Below are 18,418 nucleotides of genomic sequence, written 5' to 3'. Positions count from 1 at the left end.
GATGGTGTGTGTGTATGTGTGATGGTGTGTGTGTGTATGTGTGATGGTGTGTGTGTGTATGTGTGATGGTGTGTGTGTGTGTGTATGTGTGATGGTGTGTGTGTGTATGTGTGATGGTGTGTGTGTGTATGTGTGATGGTGTGTGTGTGTATGTGTGATGGTGTGTGACATGGTGTGTATGTGTGATGGTGTGTGTGTGTGTGTATGTGTGATGGTGTGTGTGTATGTGTGATGGTGTGTGTGTATGTGTGATGGTGTGTGTGTATGTGTGATGGTGTGTGTGTGTATGTGTGATGGTGTGTGTGTGTATGTGTGATGGTGTGTGTGTGTGTGTATGTGTGATGGTGTGTGACATGGTGTGTATGTGTGATGGTGTGTGTGTATGTGTGATGGTGTGTGTGTATGTGTGATGGTGTGTGTGTATGTGTGATGGTGTGTGTGTGTGTGTGTGATGGTGTGTGTGTGTGTATGTGTGATGGTGTGTGTGTATGTGTGATGGTGTGTGTGTGTATGTGTGATGGTGTGTGTGTGTGTATGTGTGATGGTGTGTGTGTGTGTGATGGTGTGTGACATGGTGTGTATGTGTGATGGTGTGTGTGTGTATGTGTGATGGTGTGTGTGTGTATGTGTGATGGTGTGTGTGTATGTGTGATGGTGTGTGTGTGTGTATGTGTGATGGTGTGTGTGTGTGTATGTGTGATGGTGTGTGTGTGTGATGGTGTGTGATGGTGTGTGTGTGTGTATGTGTGATGGTGTGTGTGTGTGTATGTGTGATGGTGTGTGTGTGTGTATGTGTGATGGTGTGTGTGTGTGTGTATGTGTGATGGTGTGTGTGTATGTGTGATGGTGTGTGATGGTGTGTGTGTATGTGTGATGGTGTGTGTGTATGTGTGATGGTGTGTGTGTGTATGTGTGATGGTGTGTGACATGGTGTGTATGTGTGATGGTGTGTGTATGTGTGATGGTGTGTGTGTGTGTGTGTGATGGTGTGTGTGTGTGTGTGTGATGGTGTGTGTGTGTATGTGTGATGGTGTGTGTGTATGTGTGATGGTGTGTGTGTGTATGTGTGATGGTGTGTGACATGGTGTGTATGTGTGATGGTGTGTGTGTATGTGTGATGGTGTGTGTGTGTATGTGTGATGGTGTGTGTGTGTATGTGTGATGGTGTGTGTGTATGTGTGATGGTGTGTGTGTGTGTGTATGTGTGATGGTGTGTGACATGGTGTGTATGTGTGATGGTGTGTGTGTGTGTGTATGTGTGATGGTGTGTGTGTATGTGTGATGGTGTGTGTGTATGTGTGATGGTGTGTGTGTGTATGTGTGATGGTGTGTGACATGGTGTGTATGTGTGATGGTGTGTGTGTGTATGTGTGATGGTGTGTGACATGGTGTGTATGTGTGATGGTTTGTGTGTATGTGTGATGGTGTGTTTGTGTATGTGTGATGGTGTGTGACATGGTGTGTATGTGTGATGGTGTGTGTGTGTATGTGTGATGGTGTGTGTATGTGTGATGGTGTGTGTGTGTGTATGTGTGATGGTGTGTGTATGTGTGATGGTGTGTGTATGTGTGATGGTGTGTGTATGTGTGATGGTGTGTGTGTATGTGTGACATGGTGTGTGACATGGTGTGTATGTGTGATGGTGTGTGTGTGTGTATGTGTGATGGTGTGTGTGTATGTGTGATGGTGTGTGACATGGTGTGTGTGTGATGGTGTGTGTGTGTATGTGTGATGGTGTGTGTGTATGTGTGATGGTGTGTGACATGGTGTGTATGTGTGATGGTGTGTGTGTATGTGTGATGGTGTGTGTGTGTGTGTGATGGTGTGTGACATGGTGTGTATGTGTGATGGTGTGTGACATGGTGTGTATGTGTGATGGTGTGTGTGTGTGTATGTGTGATGGTGTGTGTGTGTGTGTATGTGTGATGGTGTGTGTGTGTATGTGTGATGGTGTGTGTGTATGTGTGATGGTGTGTGTGTGTGTGTGTGTGTATGTGTGATGGTGTGTATGTGTGATGGTGTGTGTGTGTGTATGTGTGATGGTGTGTGTGTGTGTATGTGTGATGGTGTGTGTGTGTGTATGTGTGATGGTGTGTGTGTGTGTATGTGTGATGGTGTGTGTGTGTATGTGTGATGGTGTGTGTGTGTGTATGTGTGATGGTGTGTGTGTGTGTATGTGTGATGGTGTGTGTGTGTGTATGTGTGATGGTGTGTGTGTGTGTATGTGTGATGGTGTGTGTGTGTGTATGTGTGATGGTGTGTGACATGGTGTGTATGTGTGATGGTGTGTGACATGGTGTGTATGTGTGATGGTGTGTGTGTGTGTGTATGTGTGATGGTGTGTGTATGTGTGATGGTGTGTGACATGGTGTGTATGTGTGATGGTGTGTGACATGGTGTGTATGTGTGATGGTGTGTGTGTGTGTGTATGTGTGATGGTGTGTGTATGTGTGATGGTGTGTGACATGGTGTGTATGTGTGATGGTGTGTGACATGGTGTGTATGTGTGATGGTGTGTGTGTGTATGTGTGATGGTGTGTGTGTGTATGTGTGATGGTGTGTGTGTGTATGTGTGATGGTGTGTGTGTGTATGTGTGATGGTGTGTGTGTGTATGTGTGATGGTGTGTGTGTGTATGTGTGATGGTGTGTGTGTGTATGTATGTGTGATGGTGTGTGACATGGTGTGTATGTGTGATGGTGTGTGTGTGTGTGTATGTGTGATGGTGTGTGTGTGTGTGATGGTGTGTGTGTGTGTGTATGTGTGATGGTGTGTGACATGGTGTGTATGTGTGATGGTGTGTGTGTGTATGTGTGATGGTGTGTGACATGGTGTGTATGTGTGATGGTGTGTGTGTATGTGTGATGGTGTGTGTGTGTATGTGTGATGGTGTGTGACATGGTGTGTATGTGTGATGGTGTGTGTGTGTATGTGTGATGGTGTGTGTATGTGTGATGGTGTGTGTGTGTGTGTATGTGTGATGGTGTGTGTATGTGTGATGGTGTGTGTATGTGTGATGGTGTGTGTGTATGTGTGACATGGTGTGTGACATGGTGTGTATGTGTGATGGTGTGTGTGTGTGTATGTGTGATGGTGTGTGTGTATGTGTGATGGTGTGTGACATGGTGTGTATGTGTGATGGTGTGTGTGTGTTTGTGTGATGGTGTGTGTGTATGTGTGATGGTGTGTGACATGGTGTGTATGTGTGATGGTGTGTGTGTATGTGTGATGGTGTGTGTGTATGTGTGATGGTGTGTGTGTGATGGTGTGTGACATGGTGTGTATGTGTGATGGTGTGTGACATGGTGTGTATGTGTGATGGTGTGTGACATGGTGTGTATGTGTGATGGTGTGTGTGTGTGTATGTGTGATGGTGTGTGTGTATGTGTGATGGTGTGTGTGTATGTGTGATGGTGTGTGTGTGTATGTGTGATGGTGTGTGTGTATGTGTGTGTGTATGTGTGATGGTGTGTGTGTGTGTATGTGTGATGGTGTGTGTGTGTATGTGTGATGGTGTGTGTGTGTGTATGTGTGATGGTGTGTGTGTGTGTATGTGTGATGGTGTGTGTGTGTGTATGTGTGATGGTGTGTGTGTGTGTATGTGTGATGGTGTGTGTGTGTGTGTATGTGTGATGGTGTGTGACATGGTGTGTATGTGTGATGGTGTGTGTGTATGTGTGATGGTGTGTGTGTATGTGTGATGGTGTGTGTGTGTATGTGTGATGGTGTGTGTGTATGTGTGTGTGTATGTGTGATGGTGTGTGTGTGTGTATGTGTGATGGTGTGTGTGTGTATGTGTGATGGTGTGTGTGTGTGTATGTGTGATGGTGTGTGTGTGTGTATGTGTGATGGTGTGTGTGTGTGTATGTGTGATGGTGTGTGTGTGTGTATGTGTGATGGTGTGTGTGTGTGTGTATGTGTGATAGTGTGTGTGTGTGTATGTGTGATGGTGTGTGACATGGTGTGTATGTGTGATGGTGTGTGTGTATGTGTGATGGTGTGTGACATGGTGTGTATGTGTGATGGTGTGTGTGTATGTGTGATGGTGTGTGTGTGTATGTGTGATGGTGTGTGTGTGTGTGTATGTGTGATGGTGTGTGACATGGTGTGTATGTGTGATGGTGTGTGTGTATGTGTGATGGTGTGTGTGTGTGTGTATGTGTGATGGTGTGTGTGTGTGTGATGGTGTGTGTGTGTGTGATGGTGTGTGAGTGTGTGATGGTGTGTGACATGGTGTGTATGTGTGATGGTGTGTGTGTGTGTATGTGTGATGGTGTGTGTGTGTGTATGTGTGATGGTGTGTGTGTGTGTATGTGTGATGGTGTGTGTGTGTGTATGTGTGATGGTGTGTGACATGGTGTGTATGTGTGATGGTGTGTGTGTTTGTGTGATGGTGTGTGTGTGTGTGTATGTGTGATGGTGTGTGTATGTGTGATGGTGTGTGACATGGTGTGTATGTGTGATGGTGTGTGTGTATGTGTGATGGGGTGTGTGTGTATGTGTGATGGGGTGTGTGTGTATGTGTGATGGTGTGTGTGTGTATGTGTGATGGTGGGTGTGTGTGTGTATGTGTGATGGTGTGTGACATGGTGTGTATGTGTGATGGTGTGTGTGTATGTGTGATGGTGTGTGTGTATGTGTGATGGTGTGTGTGTGTGTGTATGTGTGATGGTGTGTGTGTGTGTGATGGTGTGTGACATGGTGTGTATGTGTGATGGTGTGTGTGTATGTGTGATGGTGTGTGTGTGTGTATGTGTGATGGTGTGTGTGTGAATGTGTGATGCTGTGTGTGTGTGTGTGTATGTGTGATGGTGTGTGTGTGTGTATGTGTGATGGTGTGTGACATGGTGTGTATGTGTGATGGTGTGTGACATGGTGTGTATGTGTGATGGTGTGTGTGTATGTGTGATGGTGTGTGATGTGATTGATTTAAGGATTTCCAGTCAGCAGTGGCATCCCTTATGACCACGAGAATTTGTTATTAATTTCTATCCTATGTTTGCGTGTATTTAATTTATTCTACGATGGCACTGTGGCTAGGATTTTTTTATTAATATATAGGCCCTGTGTTTGATTATTGATCATCAGATGCATTAGATAAAATAAAATAAGAATAAAAGTCTCCCTCCAGTGATGTTTATACTCATGCAGATGGACGACGGAGCACCTGCATGGTCACGGTTCTCAGACGGAATGCAGCCTCGCGCGCGCACACACACACTCACACACACACAAACCGACTGTTGGGAATCCAATCCTTCAGCTGTGTTTTCTCATTCGCTCTTCTTCTTCTTCTTTTTTCTCTCTCTTGATGTGTCTCCTCTGCAGTAATGGGAAGCTCCTGGCTGTGGTTCAGGACCAGTGTGTGGAAATGAGGTAATTCTTCTCATCCATCATTCGGGGCATTTTGCCCTCTCACACGAGTGGCTGTGTTTCTCACCTTGCTGTGGTCACTCAGAGGTGTTGGACTCAGCAAATCTGCAGCTCAGATAGATATTTTGCCACCGGCACCTTTATGCCCCCCCCCCCTTTTTTTCCTTTCGCTCTCACTTGAAAAAATGTCACCATAAAGGGAAACAGATGAGCGAGAGGGTTTGGAAGAGATTTATCTTTGTTACCAATAGCTGATACAAGTGTAAACACACTTCTCCTCAGCACTTGGGTTCAAATTGCTTAAAAGCCTCTGAATGCTTGCACCTTCTCTTCCTCCTCCTCCTCTTCCTCCTCTTCCTCCTCTTCTTAATGTAATGCAGTTCTGTCTGTCGCAGTTAAACATTTTTCCTACTTCAGCACTGGTGATTTAATTCACTTATTATTATGCAGATGATGAATCCGAACAGATCCGATGTAAAGAACGACCATTTTTGGGGTTTAATTGCACGTTTTTCATTACCGTGTGCTAATTTCTAAACTGCAAGAATGTTCATGAATAGTCCATTAAAAGTATTTTTAAAGACTTCTTAGTGTTCTTGAACTTCATGTGTACATAAAGCTTAAAAACATGAAGGGAATTAAATATTAATTTAAATTGTTTTTATTATTTAATATATATATATAAAGTGTATACAACTCTTTTTAAAAAAAATAAAATAAAATAAAAAAATAAAATATTAAATATATTTGACTTTACTTATTTATAAGCATCTCAAATTCTATTTTGTACAAGTCACGGTCCTGGTGAAGGCAAAGAAGGTTTGTAAGGTTCTTAGAAACAAAAACAGCTAAAGAATAAAAGCGAAGACCTTCATCCTTTTCAGTATTTTTTTTTTTTTTACGGAAAATTCCTCTAATCCTCCCCTAGACGGAATTTCAGATTGTCATGGAATATCTGAATAGAATAAACAAATGCATGATGGAGTAAGGAAATTTATTAAAAGAATATTTTCTTATATATAGAATGAGCTGTTTAAAATCCAGATGGAAAAAAACTGGTAGTCATGTCTTATACTTTGAGCACAATTTGATTTCTTGCAACAAAAAAATAAGTAAATAAATTTTTTAATAAAATTTAAAAATCCTATTTTTTTCCATGATGGAAAACTTAACTAATTGATCCAAAGCACCGAAACTGGAGACTTTCAGAGTTTATCTCTAACATCCGATCAGATCCCAGAGTTCATCAGTGCTCTGGTCCGAGCGAATGGGGTTCGTTGTCGTAGTAACAGGTGTATTAGAGAGCTGTTGTGTTTAGTTGTCTGTTGGAAATTTAGCATGGGTATTAACCTGACCTTTTCCTGTGTTTTTGCTCACTCAGGTCAGCTCGAGACGAATTTGGATCCATCATTGGGAAATGTCAAGGTACAGAACAACCATGACCTCCGTGAACCTCTGACCTTTCTAATTAGACCTTTCTAGAAATTTCTGTTTTATTATCCAGTTGTTCTATAAAGAAAAATCTGTTGTGCTCAGAAGCAAAGTTTGAGCTGATCACTTGTGTCTCCCTCCCGCATCCTGCACTGACCACAAGGGTGACGTAAACTATACATAGAGATGACCAACGATGACTTTTTTTTCCCCAGACTGAGTACTTTCTTTCTCTGAAATGAATTAGCACCTGAAGTTCAAAATGAACCTGTGACGCTGTGATTTGCACCTCAAGCCAATTACAGAGGAACCTCAGCATATGAATGCCCTCCCTTATGAATTTTCACCCTAAAAAGTGAAATTTTGCATCAGCATATGAAGCATTTTCGGCATACGAATGAACCGAAGTGAACCAACCGGTGGCCAAGTTGCACATACGTCCGGGAGCCGTTCAAAACCTGTTGGCGTCAATGGAAAGCCAAGCAAAACGAGTTTACAAATTTCTTTTTCAGTCAGTGAAAGCTGTTACCAACGTCGTCTCCAGCACTCGTTCAAAAGCTAGGTGATTTTTCGGGTGTTTTTTTGTTGACAGATTCTGTTCTATTTTTAGCCTAAGCTTGGTGGCACGACTTCCTTGTGAGGACCCTTGATATGGAATACTTGGCTTGGGTCAGTTTTTTGTAATCACCAAACAGTTTACATACGCTTCATGTCGGTCATATTGGTCATATTTTTGGGTGGCTGGAACAGATGATCTGCATTTATGTTATTTCTAATGGAAAAATTCATTTCACAATACAAAATTTTCCCCTTAATTCACCAGAATGAATTAAATTCCTATGCCGAGGTTCCACTGTATAGTGCTCTGTGCTCGCTTGAGTGAAGTGCTCATGGTTATTCAGGACACTCATGTCACTGCTAGTAGCTTTGTGTGTGTGTGTGTGTGTGTGTGTGTGGTTTACACCTGCCTTTGTTCTGTATTACAGATATTGTTAAGGATGTTTTGTATCAATGGAAGCCTCTATCATTCCTCCTCTTGATGTTTTTCAGTTTAGCATTGGTGGTTTAGCATTGGTGGTTTAGCATCGTGAAATGTGTTTAGAACGCTAGCATTGTGTTGTCTGTAGCATTACAGCGTACACTACAGGCTTCAGCACATACAGTAGGTGTAAAAAGTCTACACACCCTGTTAACAATTCCAACAATTAAAACAACAAACATCCAGAAAACCCTCTACTTATCTGTATACACCTGCCATCAGGTACCATGACTGAATAAAACCCCAAATAAAGTACAGCTGCTTTCTGTAGGATCTTCTTAGGAACATCCATCTAGAAAAGCCCTGGCCTCCAAACAGTTTGCAGTGCAGGTACGAGATCTCACTGCTGAAAAAACTCAATCATGAGTGAGTTACAAGAAAATAAATCCTGGAACATTGTGCAGACAAAAACAACCACGTGGAGAAAATGTTCCTAAGAGCTAAGACGTTCCTCTGGAGATGACAGCATCTACAGCAACGTTACAAGATATCTCTCTACAGCAATGAGAAACATCCGGTCTCCTAAACCCATGTGGGTTAATCTGGTGTTGGTCTGATGAGACCAGGGTTGTGGAACAACATCTCCTCCACGGTGAAGCACGGTGGTGGAAGCATCATGCTTCAGGGCTGAGTTTCAAAGAAGTTCACCTCCAAATCAAGAAGGGAATGATGTCATCAAACGAGATCAGAGACAGAGATTGTCCAAGGAAGAAGATTATTTGGCATTTATGTTTATTTTTCAAAATAATTCTTAGTTGTTGTTTTTTTTTCTTTGATGGTTGAATTTTTTTGTGGTGCATTATGGAATTCTTTGCAGTGCTCTGGGGTTGAGACAGCCTCTTAAAATGGCCGACGCCTGGACTGGTGAACTAGCAAGCTGATTGAGATGCAGCCTTTTGCAAACTTACATGCAAACTAAGTGGAGCTTTTATTTTATTTCATTAATACCACATCAGACGATTACCCAGATGATACCTCTCTCCATCGCTGCATCCCTCCTCACGTGTTTCTTCTGCAGTTTCTTCCTCTCTTCCTCCTCTTCATGACAGCAGGATCTTCTATTTTACACCGCCTCACCTCCAGATTTCCTTTTCAGCCCCAGCCTTGTAATTTATAGTCTCCCAACTTTTTTTATTTCATGCTTTGTGGAGCGTGGGGAGGAATGCAGACGAGCTCCCAGTACACACTCGCTCTCATTTCATGGAGATGATGGAGTTAATTTACTTTAGAAAAGATCTTTTAATACACACTTTTTTTTTTTTAACTCAGAAAAGTGTATTCTGATTTCTCTCTCTCTCTCCCTCTGTCTTTCTCTTTGTTTCTCTCTCTCTCTCCCTCTGTCTTTCTCTCTGTCTCTCTCTCTCTCTCTCTCTCTCTCTCTCTCACACACTTCCTCTCTGTTTGTCTCTCTATCTATGTCTCTTTCTCTCTCCGTCTCTCTCTTACACTCTTTTCCTCTCTGTTTGTCTCTCTCTCTGTCTCTCTTTCACACTGTGTCTCTCTTTCTCTCTGTCTCTCTCACACTGTCTGTCTCTATCTCTCTATTTCTCTCTCTCTCTCTCTCTCTCTCTCTCTCTCTCTCTCTCTCTCTGATCATACCCTCTTTACAGTGATTTAGTGGAGATAAATGTCTGGCGTCTGATCCTCTGCTTTCTCTCTGATAGCCCGGTCTCACTTTGTCCCTTTTCAACCATAATGCATCAGACAACCCCTCACCCCCACCCTGCCTCTCCCACCCACAAACCTTCTCTTTCTCACAAAAAAGAAGTATCAATGAAAAGAAAAGGATGTAATCTGCAGTTTCCTCTGATATTATTATTAGTCCATCAACACATGAGCAACACAGGATTTAAAACTCAGTAAAGTCTTCAACAAAATTATGTCTATTAACAGGCAAACATCAGATGTATTTTTTTTTATTTATTTATTTATTTATTTATTTATTTATTTATTTATTTATTTATTTTTTAAACATTTATTTTTTTCCCCAGGATTTATGAAATTTTATGTATTATTTCATTAAATAAATTTATGAAATGTTTTTTTTTATTTACACATTTATTAAAACAGAATTTATTACATTACACATTTTTGATACAGAATTTATTTATTTATACAAAAAAAAAATTTTTATTTACACTTTTTTATCATTAACATGATCAATACAGAATTTAGTATTTACATTTTTTTTATCAAATATTGAATTTATTATTTACATTTTTTATTTAATTCAGAATTCATTGAAAGTTATTTATTAAATACAGAAATTATTATTTTACATTTTTATCAAATACAACATTTTGTAATTAAACTATTTATTAATACAGATTTATTATTTATATGTTTATTATAAACATATTTATAAAAAACAAATATTATTTACACATTTATTATATAGAGAATGTATTCCTGAGGGTTTATGAGGTAGAGCAGTGAGGTTGTGTGTAACAGAGGAGGTGATGGTATTGGCTCTGTAGCTGAGGTGAGATTGTGACGTGTCTAATCTGTGCTCCTCGCTGAACTTTATGTTTACTTTGAAACTTGTTCGTTTTCAAGTTTATTGGGAGTTTTATCAGCTCTAAAGGAACCGAATCTCATTCCGTGACAAAACCCTGGATGATTGAGAGCGGCGTGTTTTCTTTGTTGGCGCCGCTCTTTAAGTCAGGATGGCGTTTTTATTGCGAGTACATCACAGTGCTGACTCCGCACATTTCGCCTCTGTATTTATTTTTTTTTCTCCTTTCCCTTTTTCCCTAAACGGAGATTTATGATGAGTACATCTGGCCCGGCTCTGTCGCGGCACGCTCATCACGTGTACTTAGGCGTATTAGTTCCAGCGCTCAGTCCAGATTAATTAGCCTTTAGCAGAAGAGAGTTGATTTATGGTCTCTGCTGAGCCCTTTCTTTTCCAGGTATTTATCTTAGGAAAGCATCATCGCTCATCTGGAGTTATCGAACCTTCCTTCTTTCCAGCATGTTCTGCTATTTTTTTTTTATTCTGAATAGAAATAGCAAGCTTGCTTTTTTTTTCCTAACCTCTGCACTGTGGTGGAGATAAGAAACCTTCATTGCTTTTGATTGAAATTCCCATGATTCCCGGCTTCACATAACAGAAGCCTGCTTTTACACATATTGAAGTATTGGATTTGATCCTCATGCGAGTGAAGTGAGTTATATTGTGCGAGTTGAGGCAGGCGTCCTTTTCTTACGGCTCTGTGTAGCGGAGAGCCCACTTCCCCCCCAGATTGTATTTCCAGTACGATCACAGCTTCCTCACTGGTTCTTCTTCTGGATTACTGGAAACTCAGAGGTGATAGGATTTAAAGCAGGTCAAAAAAATTCCACTGACCCTCACAGTTTGGGTGGAATGATAGGACAAAAATATCATCTTTCTGATCATAAATTGCAATGTTTATATTAAACAAAATTAATTGCTTGATTAATTATTTTTTAAATAAATATTTTATAGTTTTTTTGAATTTTTTTTTTTAAAGATGTTAGTTGGTAAACATATTTATAAAAAAAATAAATAAAAAATTCAGTGGCCGGGCTGGTTGTTTATGCAACAGGCAGGTTTTTATTTTTAACTATGATCATGATATTTAATTAATTTTCTATTCAAACGAACTTTACAATAAAGTGTAATATGTAATGTTGATGTTTTAATTATATGGTTTGTCATTGTAATTGTTGTACTCGTTAAGCCGATATCACAAAGTTATTAACTGCTATAACTGTTTGTTATTGTATTAGTTACAACAGTATGCATTTTGGGCTGGTATTTTTTGAAATGGGTGTGTTTTAAGCTGTAGTTGGGCTGGAAATCTTCAGTCCAATCTGGCAACCCTGTTCACAAGCAAAAAATCTCCGGTTTCGCTGTCTACACCATAACACTGAAACCAGAGTTTTTGAAAAACTTCACCCTGGTTTTCAAAAATGTTCGGTTTCAGTGACCCGATGCTGCGTTTGCGTGTGGATGAACGGCCAAACCGCATAAAAAAGCTGCGGTTTTAAAAATACCCGCGTTCGTGTGGACAGGGCCTCAATGAAAAAAAAAATAGTGACTCAAACCGACCGGAGGAGTGTGAGTGGAGTGTGAGTGGAGTGTGAGTGGAGTGTGAGTGGAGTGTGAGTGGAGTGTGAGTGGAGTGTGAGTGGAGTGTGTGTGTGTGTGTGTGTGTGTGAGAGTGTGAATGAGTGTGAGTGACAGTGTGTGTGAGTGTAGTGAATTAAATTGTGATTTAGTGAGTAAGTAACTGAGTAATTAAGTGAATGAGATCTTAGACAGGTTTGTTTTGTTTATGCAGAAATAAAGTATATAAATTGGACATGTTTGCTAACTAGCAAGCTTTGCGTGTTGAATTCTTAGCTAGTTCACTGAGCTAGTCCTCTAGCTGAGAGGAAAGACGGATCTCCTCGGACCTGTTTATCCCTCCTGATGTCTTCTGTCAGTTTAGGAAGATGTCTAATTCAGTAGTATGCAGAAAAAACTGAGGTCTCCTTTTTTTTTTTTTTTTTCACTTTAGCAATAATACAGAGAAGACACAGATGAAGCACCAGGCCTCATTTATGAATCTCGTGTATAAACCAAGGATTTTTGGATGTTTTGTGAGGAAACATGATCGCTCTGTTTGGTAAAGCGTGTTTATGATTTCTTAACGTCTCACAGTTTATAAAGACAGAGAAACTCTTCCAGAAAAAAGCCACGCAGTGATGATGTTTTTTTTTCCCCGACCAGTGATGCTGAGTAAAAAATACATAATGCTTTAAAATATCCTAAACATTGCTATTTGTTTCGTGAGGTTGTTTTAGTTTCAGCTTTGCTGGCTACGTGGATTGCCATGTCCTTCTAATAGTCTGGCGATTAAATCTTCTTTTCCTTCTTTATATTAGATACACCAGTGCTGAACATGTGCAAGTTCATTTCTTTTTACTTCTGAATCTCATTCGCCGCCTTTCCAGCAAGTGATTACAAGCCTGTGTAAGCAGCGAAATTACATCAGGTTACAGAAAGTGCTAACGTGAGATGCAGGGTTCTGCAACAGATGTGTGTGTGTGTGTGTGTGTGTGTGTGTGTGTGTGTGTGTGAGAGAGAGAGAGAGAGAGAGAGAGAGAGAGAGAGAGAGAGAGAGATATGATGTATTATTAAGTTCTGAAGCCCGTGTGAATGAGGATGCTTTAGTGATTAATGCTGCAGGATCTTTAGCTGGAATGGAGAATATTAAAGTCACAGAACCCTAAAACAATCATTTTTTAAAGGTTGCGTCTTGTAACACAGCATGAAATATTCATGACCTTGAGCAGGAATTGATTGCCTTTGGAGATCGTGGCAAACTTCTTAAATGGTGAAATGTGCAGGAAAAGTTTTCAGCGTTTGACTGATTACTCGGCGGCGGTGATTATATACTGCACAGCTTCTCCAGTGGAACACAAGGGAACAGAGAACTCCAAGAGATTCAGATATTCGTGCTGCTTCTGCGTCGTCTTCTTTACTCACTCACTCACACACTCACTCACTCACTCACTCAGTTACACCATCACTCACTCACTCACTCAGTTACACCATCACTCACTCACTCAGTTACACCATCACTCACTCACTCACTCACTCACTCACACACTCACTCACTCACTCAGTTACACCATCACTCACTCACTCACTCACTCACTCACTCACTCACTCAGTTACACCATCACTCACTCACTCACTCAGTTACACCATCACTCACTCACTCAGTTACACCATCACTCACTCACTCACTCACTCACTCACTCACTCACACACTCTCACTCACTCAGTTACACCATCACTCACTCACTCACTCACTCACTCAGTTACACCATCACTCACTCACTCACTCACTCACTCACACACTCACTCAGTTACACCATCACTCACTCACTCACTCAGTTACACCATCACTCACTCACTCACTCACTCACTCACACACTCACTCAGTTACACCATCACTCACTCACTCACTCAGTTACACCATCACTCACTCACTCACTCACTCACACACTCACTCAGTTACACCATCACTCACTCACTCACTCAGTTACACCATCACTCACTCACTCACTCAGTTACACCATCACTCACTCACTCACTCACACACTCACTCAGTTACACCATCACTCACTCACTCACTCACTCACTCACTCACTCACTCACTCAGTTACACCATCACTCACTCACTCACTCACTCACTCAGTTACACCATCACTCACTCACTCAGTTACACCATCACTCACTCACTCACTCACTCACACACTCACTCAGTTACACCATCACTCACTCACTCACTCACTCAGTTACACCATCACTCACTCACTCACTCACTCACTCAGTTACACCATCACTCACTCACTCAGTTACACCATCACTCACTCACTCACTCAGTTACACCATCACTCACTCACTCACTCAGTTACACCATCACTCACTCACTCACTCACTCACTCACTCACTCAGTTACACCATCACTCACTCACTCACTCAGTTACACCATCACTCACTCACTCACTCACTCACTCACTCACTCAGTTACACCATCACTCACTCACTCAGTTACACCATCACTCACTCACTCACTCACTCAGTTACACCATCACTCACTCACTCAGTTACACCATCACTCACTCACTCACTCAGTTACACCATCACTCACTCACTCACTCACTCACACACTCACTCAGTTACACCATCACTCACTCACTCACTCACTCACTCACTCACTCAGTTACACCATCACTCACTCACTCAGTTACACCATCACTCACTCACTCACTCAGTTACACCATCACTCACTCACTCACTCACTCAGTTACACCATCACTCACTCACTCACTCACTCACTCACACACTCACTCAGTTACACCATCACTCACTCACTCACTCACTCAGTTACACCATCACTCATTCACTCACTCACTCACTCACTCACTCAGTTACACCATCACTCACTCACTCACTCACTCACTCAGTTACACCATCACTCATTCACTCACTCACTCAGTTACACCATCACTCACTCACTCACTCAGTTACACCATCACTCACTCACTCACTCAGTTACACCATCACTCATTCACTCACTCAGTTACACCATCACTCACTCACTCACTCACTCACTCAGTTACACCATCACTCATTCACTCACTCAGTTACACCATCACTCACTCACTCACTCACTCACTCACTCAGTTACACCATCACTCATTCACTCACTCAGTTACACCATCACTCACTCACTCACTCACTCACTCACTCACTCAGTTACACCATCACTCACTCACTCACTCAGTTACACCATCACTCACTCACTCACTCAGTTACACCATCACTCACTCACTCACTCACTCAGTTACACCATCACTCACTCACTCAGTTACACCATCACTCACTCACTCACTCAGTTACACCATCACTCACTCACTCACTCACTCAGTTACACCCTCACTCACTCACTCACTCAGTTACACCATCACTCACTCACTCACTCACTCAGTTACACCCTCACTCACTCACTCAGTTACACCCTCACTCACTCATTCACTCACTCAGTTACACCATCACTCACTCACTCACTCACTCACTCACTCAGTTACACCATCACTCACTCACTCACTCACTCACTCACTCACTCACTCAGTTACACCATCACTCACTCACTCACTCAGTTACACCATCACTCACTCACTCACTCACTCACTCAGTTACACCATCACTCACTCACTCACTCAGTTACACCATCACTCACTCACTCACTCAGTTACACCATCACTCACTCACTCACTCACTCAGTTACACCATCACTCACTCACTCACTCACTCACTCACTCACTCAGTTACACCATCACTCACTCACTCACTCACTCACTCACTCAGTTACACCATCACTCACTCACTCACTCAGTTACACCTTCACTGTGTCCTTCACTGGACTATTCTTTCTTTTTGGTTTAGATCCTTGGATTAAACTTGGATTAAACACAATGAACTCATGCACTTGTGCTCTTCATTTTCTCACTGAATCACATGCTGTTGTTGTTGTTGTTCTTCTTCTTCTTCTTCTTCTTCACTCACACTCTCCCTCTCTCTCTCTGAATAGCAGGAGTCACCATATGGTTGAGGAAACTTTTGAAAATGAATAATACTGCACTCTAACAGCCACATGTTCACATTAATAATCCATTACTCCATTATCCCGGCAGCATGATTTATTTTACCTCCTCCTGTTTTAGGTCTTGAGAAAGGCGAGTGATTCGGTACAAAACATGTTGGTAAATCACAGGAAGTGAAATTGAACTGGAAGTGCTTATTGATCACTTTATGTCTAACTGATTAGAGACTCTAGCTAAATCTGTCTGACTCTAGCTAGATAAAACGCATTGTAAATATCTGCTTTCTTCTGATACATCTTATTATTCCCCTATCTATCTTTATTATCTACAAACCTCCTGTTATCTCATAGAGAGCTCATGATAGCTATCACGGTATTCTCTCATTTATTTGCGCTGTCTGAGCTCTGATTGGCTGCCAGCTCATCTGTCAGACCTTTTCGTAACTAAACTCACTTATGCTGTCTAAATTTATTGGCAAGCACCAGGATTTAAGGATCGCGTCTCTTTCTTACAGAAGTAAATCTTCATAGAGATAATGGCATGCAGTAATTTTCTCATCTGCATTTTAACCTTTAATTAACATAAACTGATTTAATGTTAGTTTCTGTTAAGTAACTGAGTGAGTGATTAACTGAGAAATTGTGTGTGAGTGAGTGAGTGGGTAACTGAGTAAGTGAGTCAGTAACTGGCTGAGTGGGTAAGTGGGTAACTGAGTGAGTGAGTGGGTAACTGAGTGAGTGAGTGGGTAACTGAGTGAGTGGGTAACTGAGTGAGTGGGTAACTGAGTGAGTGTGTGAGTGGGTAACCGAGTGAGTGTGTGAGTGGGTAACCGAGTGAGTGGGTAACTGAGTGAGTGAGTGAGTGGGTAACCGAGTGAGTGTGTGAGTGGGTAACTGTGTGAGTGGGTAACCGAGTGAGTGGGTAACTGAGTGAGTAAGTGAGTCAGTAACTGGGTGAGTGGGTAACTGAGTGAGTGAGTGGGTAACCGAGTGAGTGAGTCAGTAACTGGGTGAGTGGGTAAGTGTGTAATTGAATTAGTGAGTGGGTAACTGAGTGAGTGAGTGGGTACCTGAGTGAGTGGGTGAGTGAGTGAGTAACTGACTGAGTGGGTAACTGAGTGAGTGAGTGGGTAACTTAGTGGGTAACTTAGTGGGTAACTGAGTGGGTAACCGAGTGAGTGTGTGAGTGGGTAACCGTGTGATTGGGTAACCGAGTGAGTGTGTGATTGGGTAACCGAGTGAGTGTGTGAGTGGGTAACCGAGTGAGTGTGTGAGTGGGTAACCGTGTGAGTGAGTAACCGAGTGAGTGTGTGAGTGGGTAACCGAGTGAGTAAGTGAGTCAGTAACTGGGTGAGTGGGTAAGTGTGTAATTGAATTAGTGAGTGGGTAACTGAGTGAGTGGGTAACTGAGTGAGTGGGCGAGTGGGTAACTGAGTGAGTGTGTGAGTGGGTAACCGAGTGAGTGTGTGAGTGAGCGAGTGAGTGGGTAACTGAATGGGTGTGCGGGTGAGTGAGTGAGTGGGTTTGTGAATAAATGAGTGGGTGTGCGGGTGAGTGAGTACCTGAGTGAGTGAGTGGGTAACTGAGTGGGTGTGCGGGTGAGTGAGTGGGTTTGTGGGTAAATTAGTGGGTGTGCGGGTGAGTGAGTGGGTTTGTGGGTAAATGAGTGGGTGTGCGGGTGAGTGAGTAACTGAGTGGGTGTGTGGGTAACTGAGTGGGTGTGCGGGTGAGTGAGTGAGTGGGTTTGTGGGTAAATGAGTGGGTGTGCGGGTGAGTGAGTGGGTTTGTGGGTAAATGAGTGGGTGTGCGGGTGAGTGAGTAACTGAGTGGGTCTGTGGGTAACTGAGTGGGTGTGCGGGTGAGTGAGTGAGTGGGTTTGTGGGTAAATGAGTGGGTGTGCGGGTGAGTGAGTAACTGAGTGGGTATGTGGGTAACTAAGTGGGTGTGCGGGTGAGTGAGTAACTGAGTGAGTGAGTGGGTAACTGAGTGGGTGTGCGGGTGAGTGAGTGAGTGGGTTTGTGGGTAAATTAGTGGGTGTGCGGGTGAGTGAGTGAGTGGGTTTGTGGGTAAATGAGTGGGTGTGTGGGTGAGTGAGTGGGTGTGTGGGTGAGTGAGTGGGTGTGTGGGTGAGTGAGTGAGTAACTGAGTGGGTGTGCGGGTGAGTGAGTAACTGAGTGGGTGTGTGGGTAACTGAGTGGGTGTGTGGGTGAGTGAGTGGGTGTTTGGGTGAGTGAGTGAGTGAGTAACTGAGTGGGTGAGTGCGTAACTGAGTGAGTGGGTAACTAAGTGAGTGGATGGGTAACTTAGCAGTTGAGTAACTATTATACAGGTGACTATTATACAGGTGACTATTATACAGTTGACTGTTTATTATACAGGTGACTATTATACAGGTGACTATTATACAGGTGACTATTATACAGGTGACTGTTATACAGGTGACTGTTATA

The 18,418-nt window shown here is 42.4% G+C and overlaps 1 protein-coding gene across 3 annotated transcripts in view; it reads left to right on the top strand.

Annotated features, from left to right (window-relative positions):
* The window catches only part of nbas (NBAS subunit of NRZ tethering complex), a 256,830-nt gene that overhangs the window by 13,105 nt on the left and 225,307 nt on the right, over positions 1 to 18,418 (top strand). For all 3 annotated transcript variants that reach the window (XM_058393499.1, XM_058393497.1, XM_058393500.1), the window contains exons 5-6: positions 5,328 to 5,375; positions 6,754 to 6,797. In XM_058393499.1, coding sequence (XP_058249482.1) covers positions 5,328 to 5,375; positions 6,754 to 6,797 — 92 coding nt within the window. The remainder of the gene's footprint in view (positions 1 to 5,327; positions 5,376 to 6,753; positions 6,798 to 18,418) is intronic.

Source organism: Hemibagrus wyckioides, linkage group LG06 (assembly GCF_019097595.1).
Source record: "Hemibagrus wyckioides isolate EC202008001 linkage group LG06, SWU_Hwy_1.0, whole genome shotgun sequence".
NCBI classification, from domain to species: domain Eukaryota; kingdom Metazoa; phylum Chordata; class Actinopteri; order Siluriformes; family Bagridae; genus Hemibagrus; species Hemibagrus wyckioides.
The sequence above is the reverse complement of the archived record's forward strand: the minus strand, read 5'-3'. Positions and strand labels throughout refer to the sequence as shown.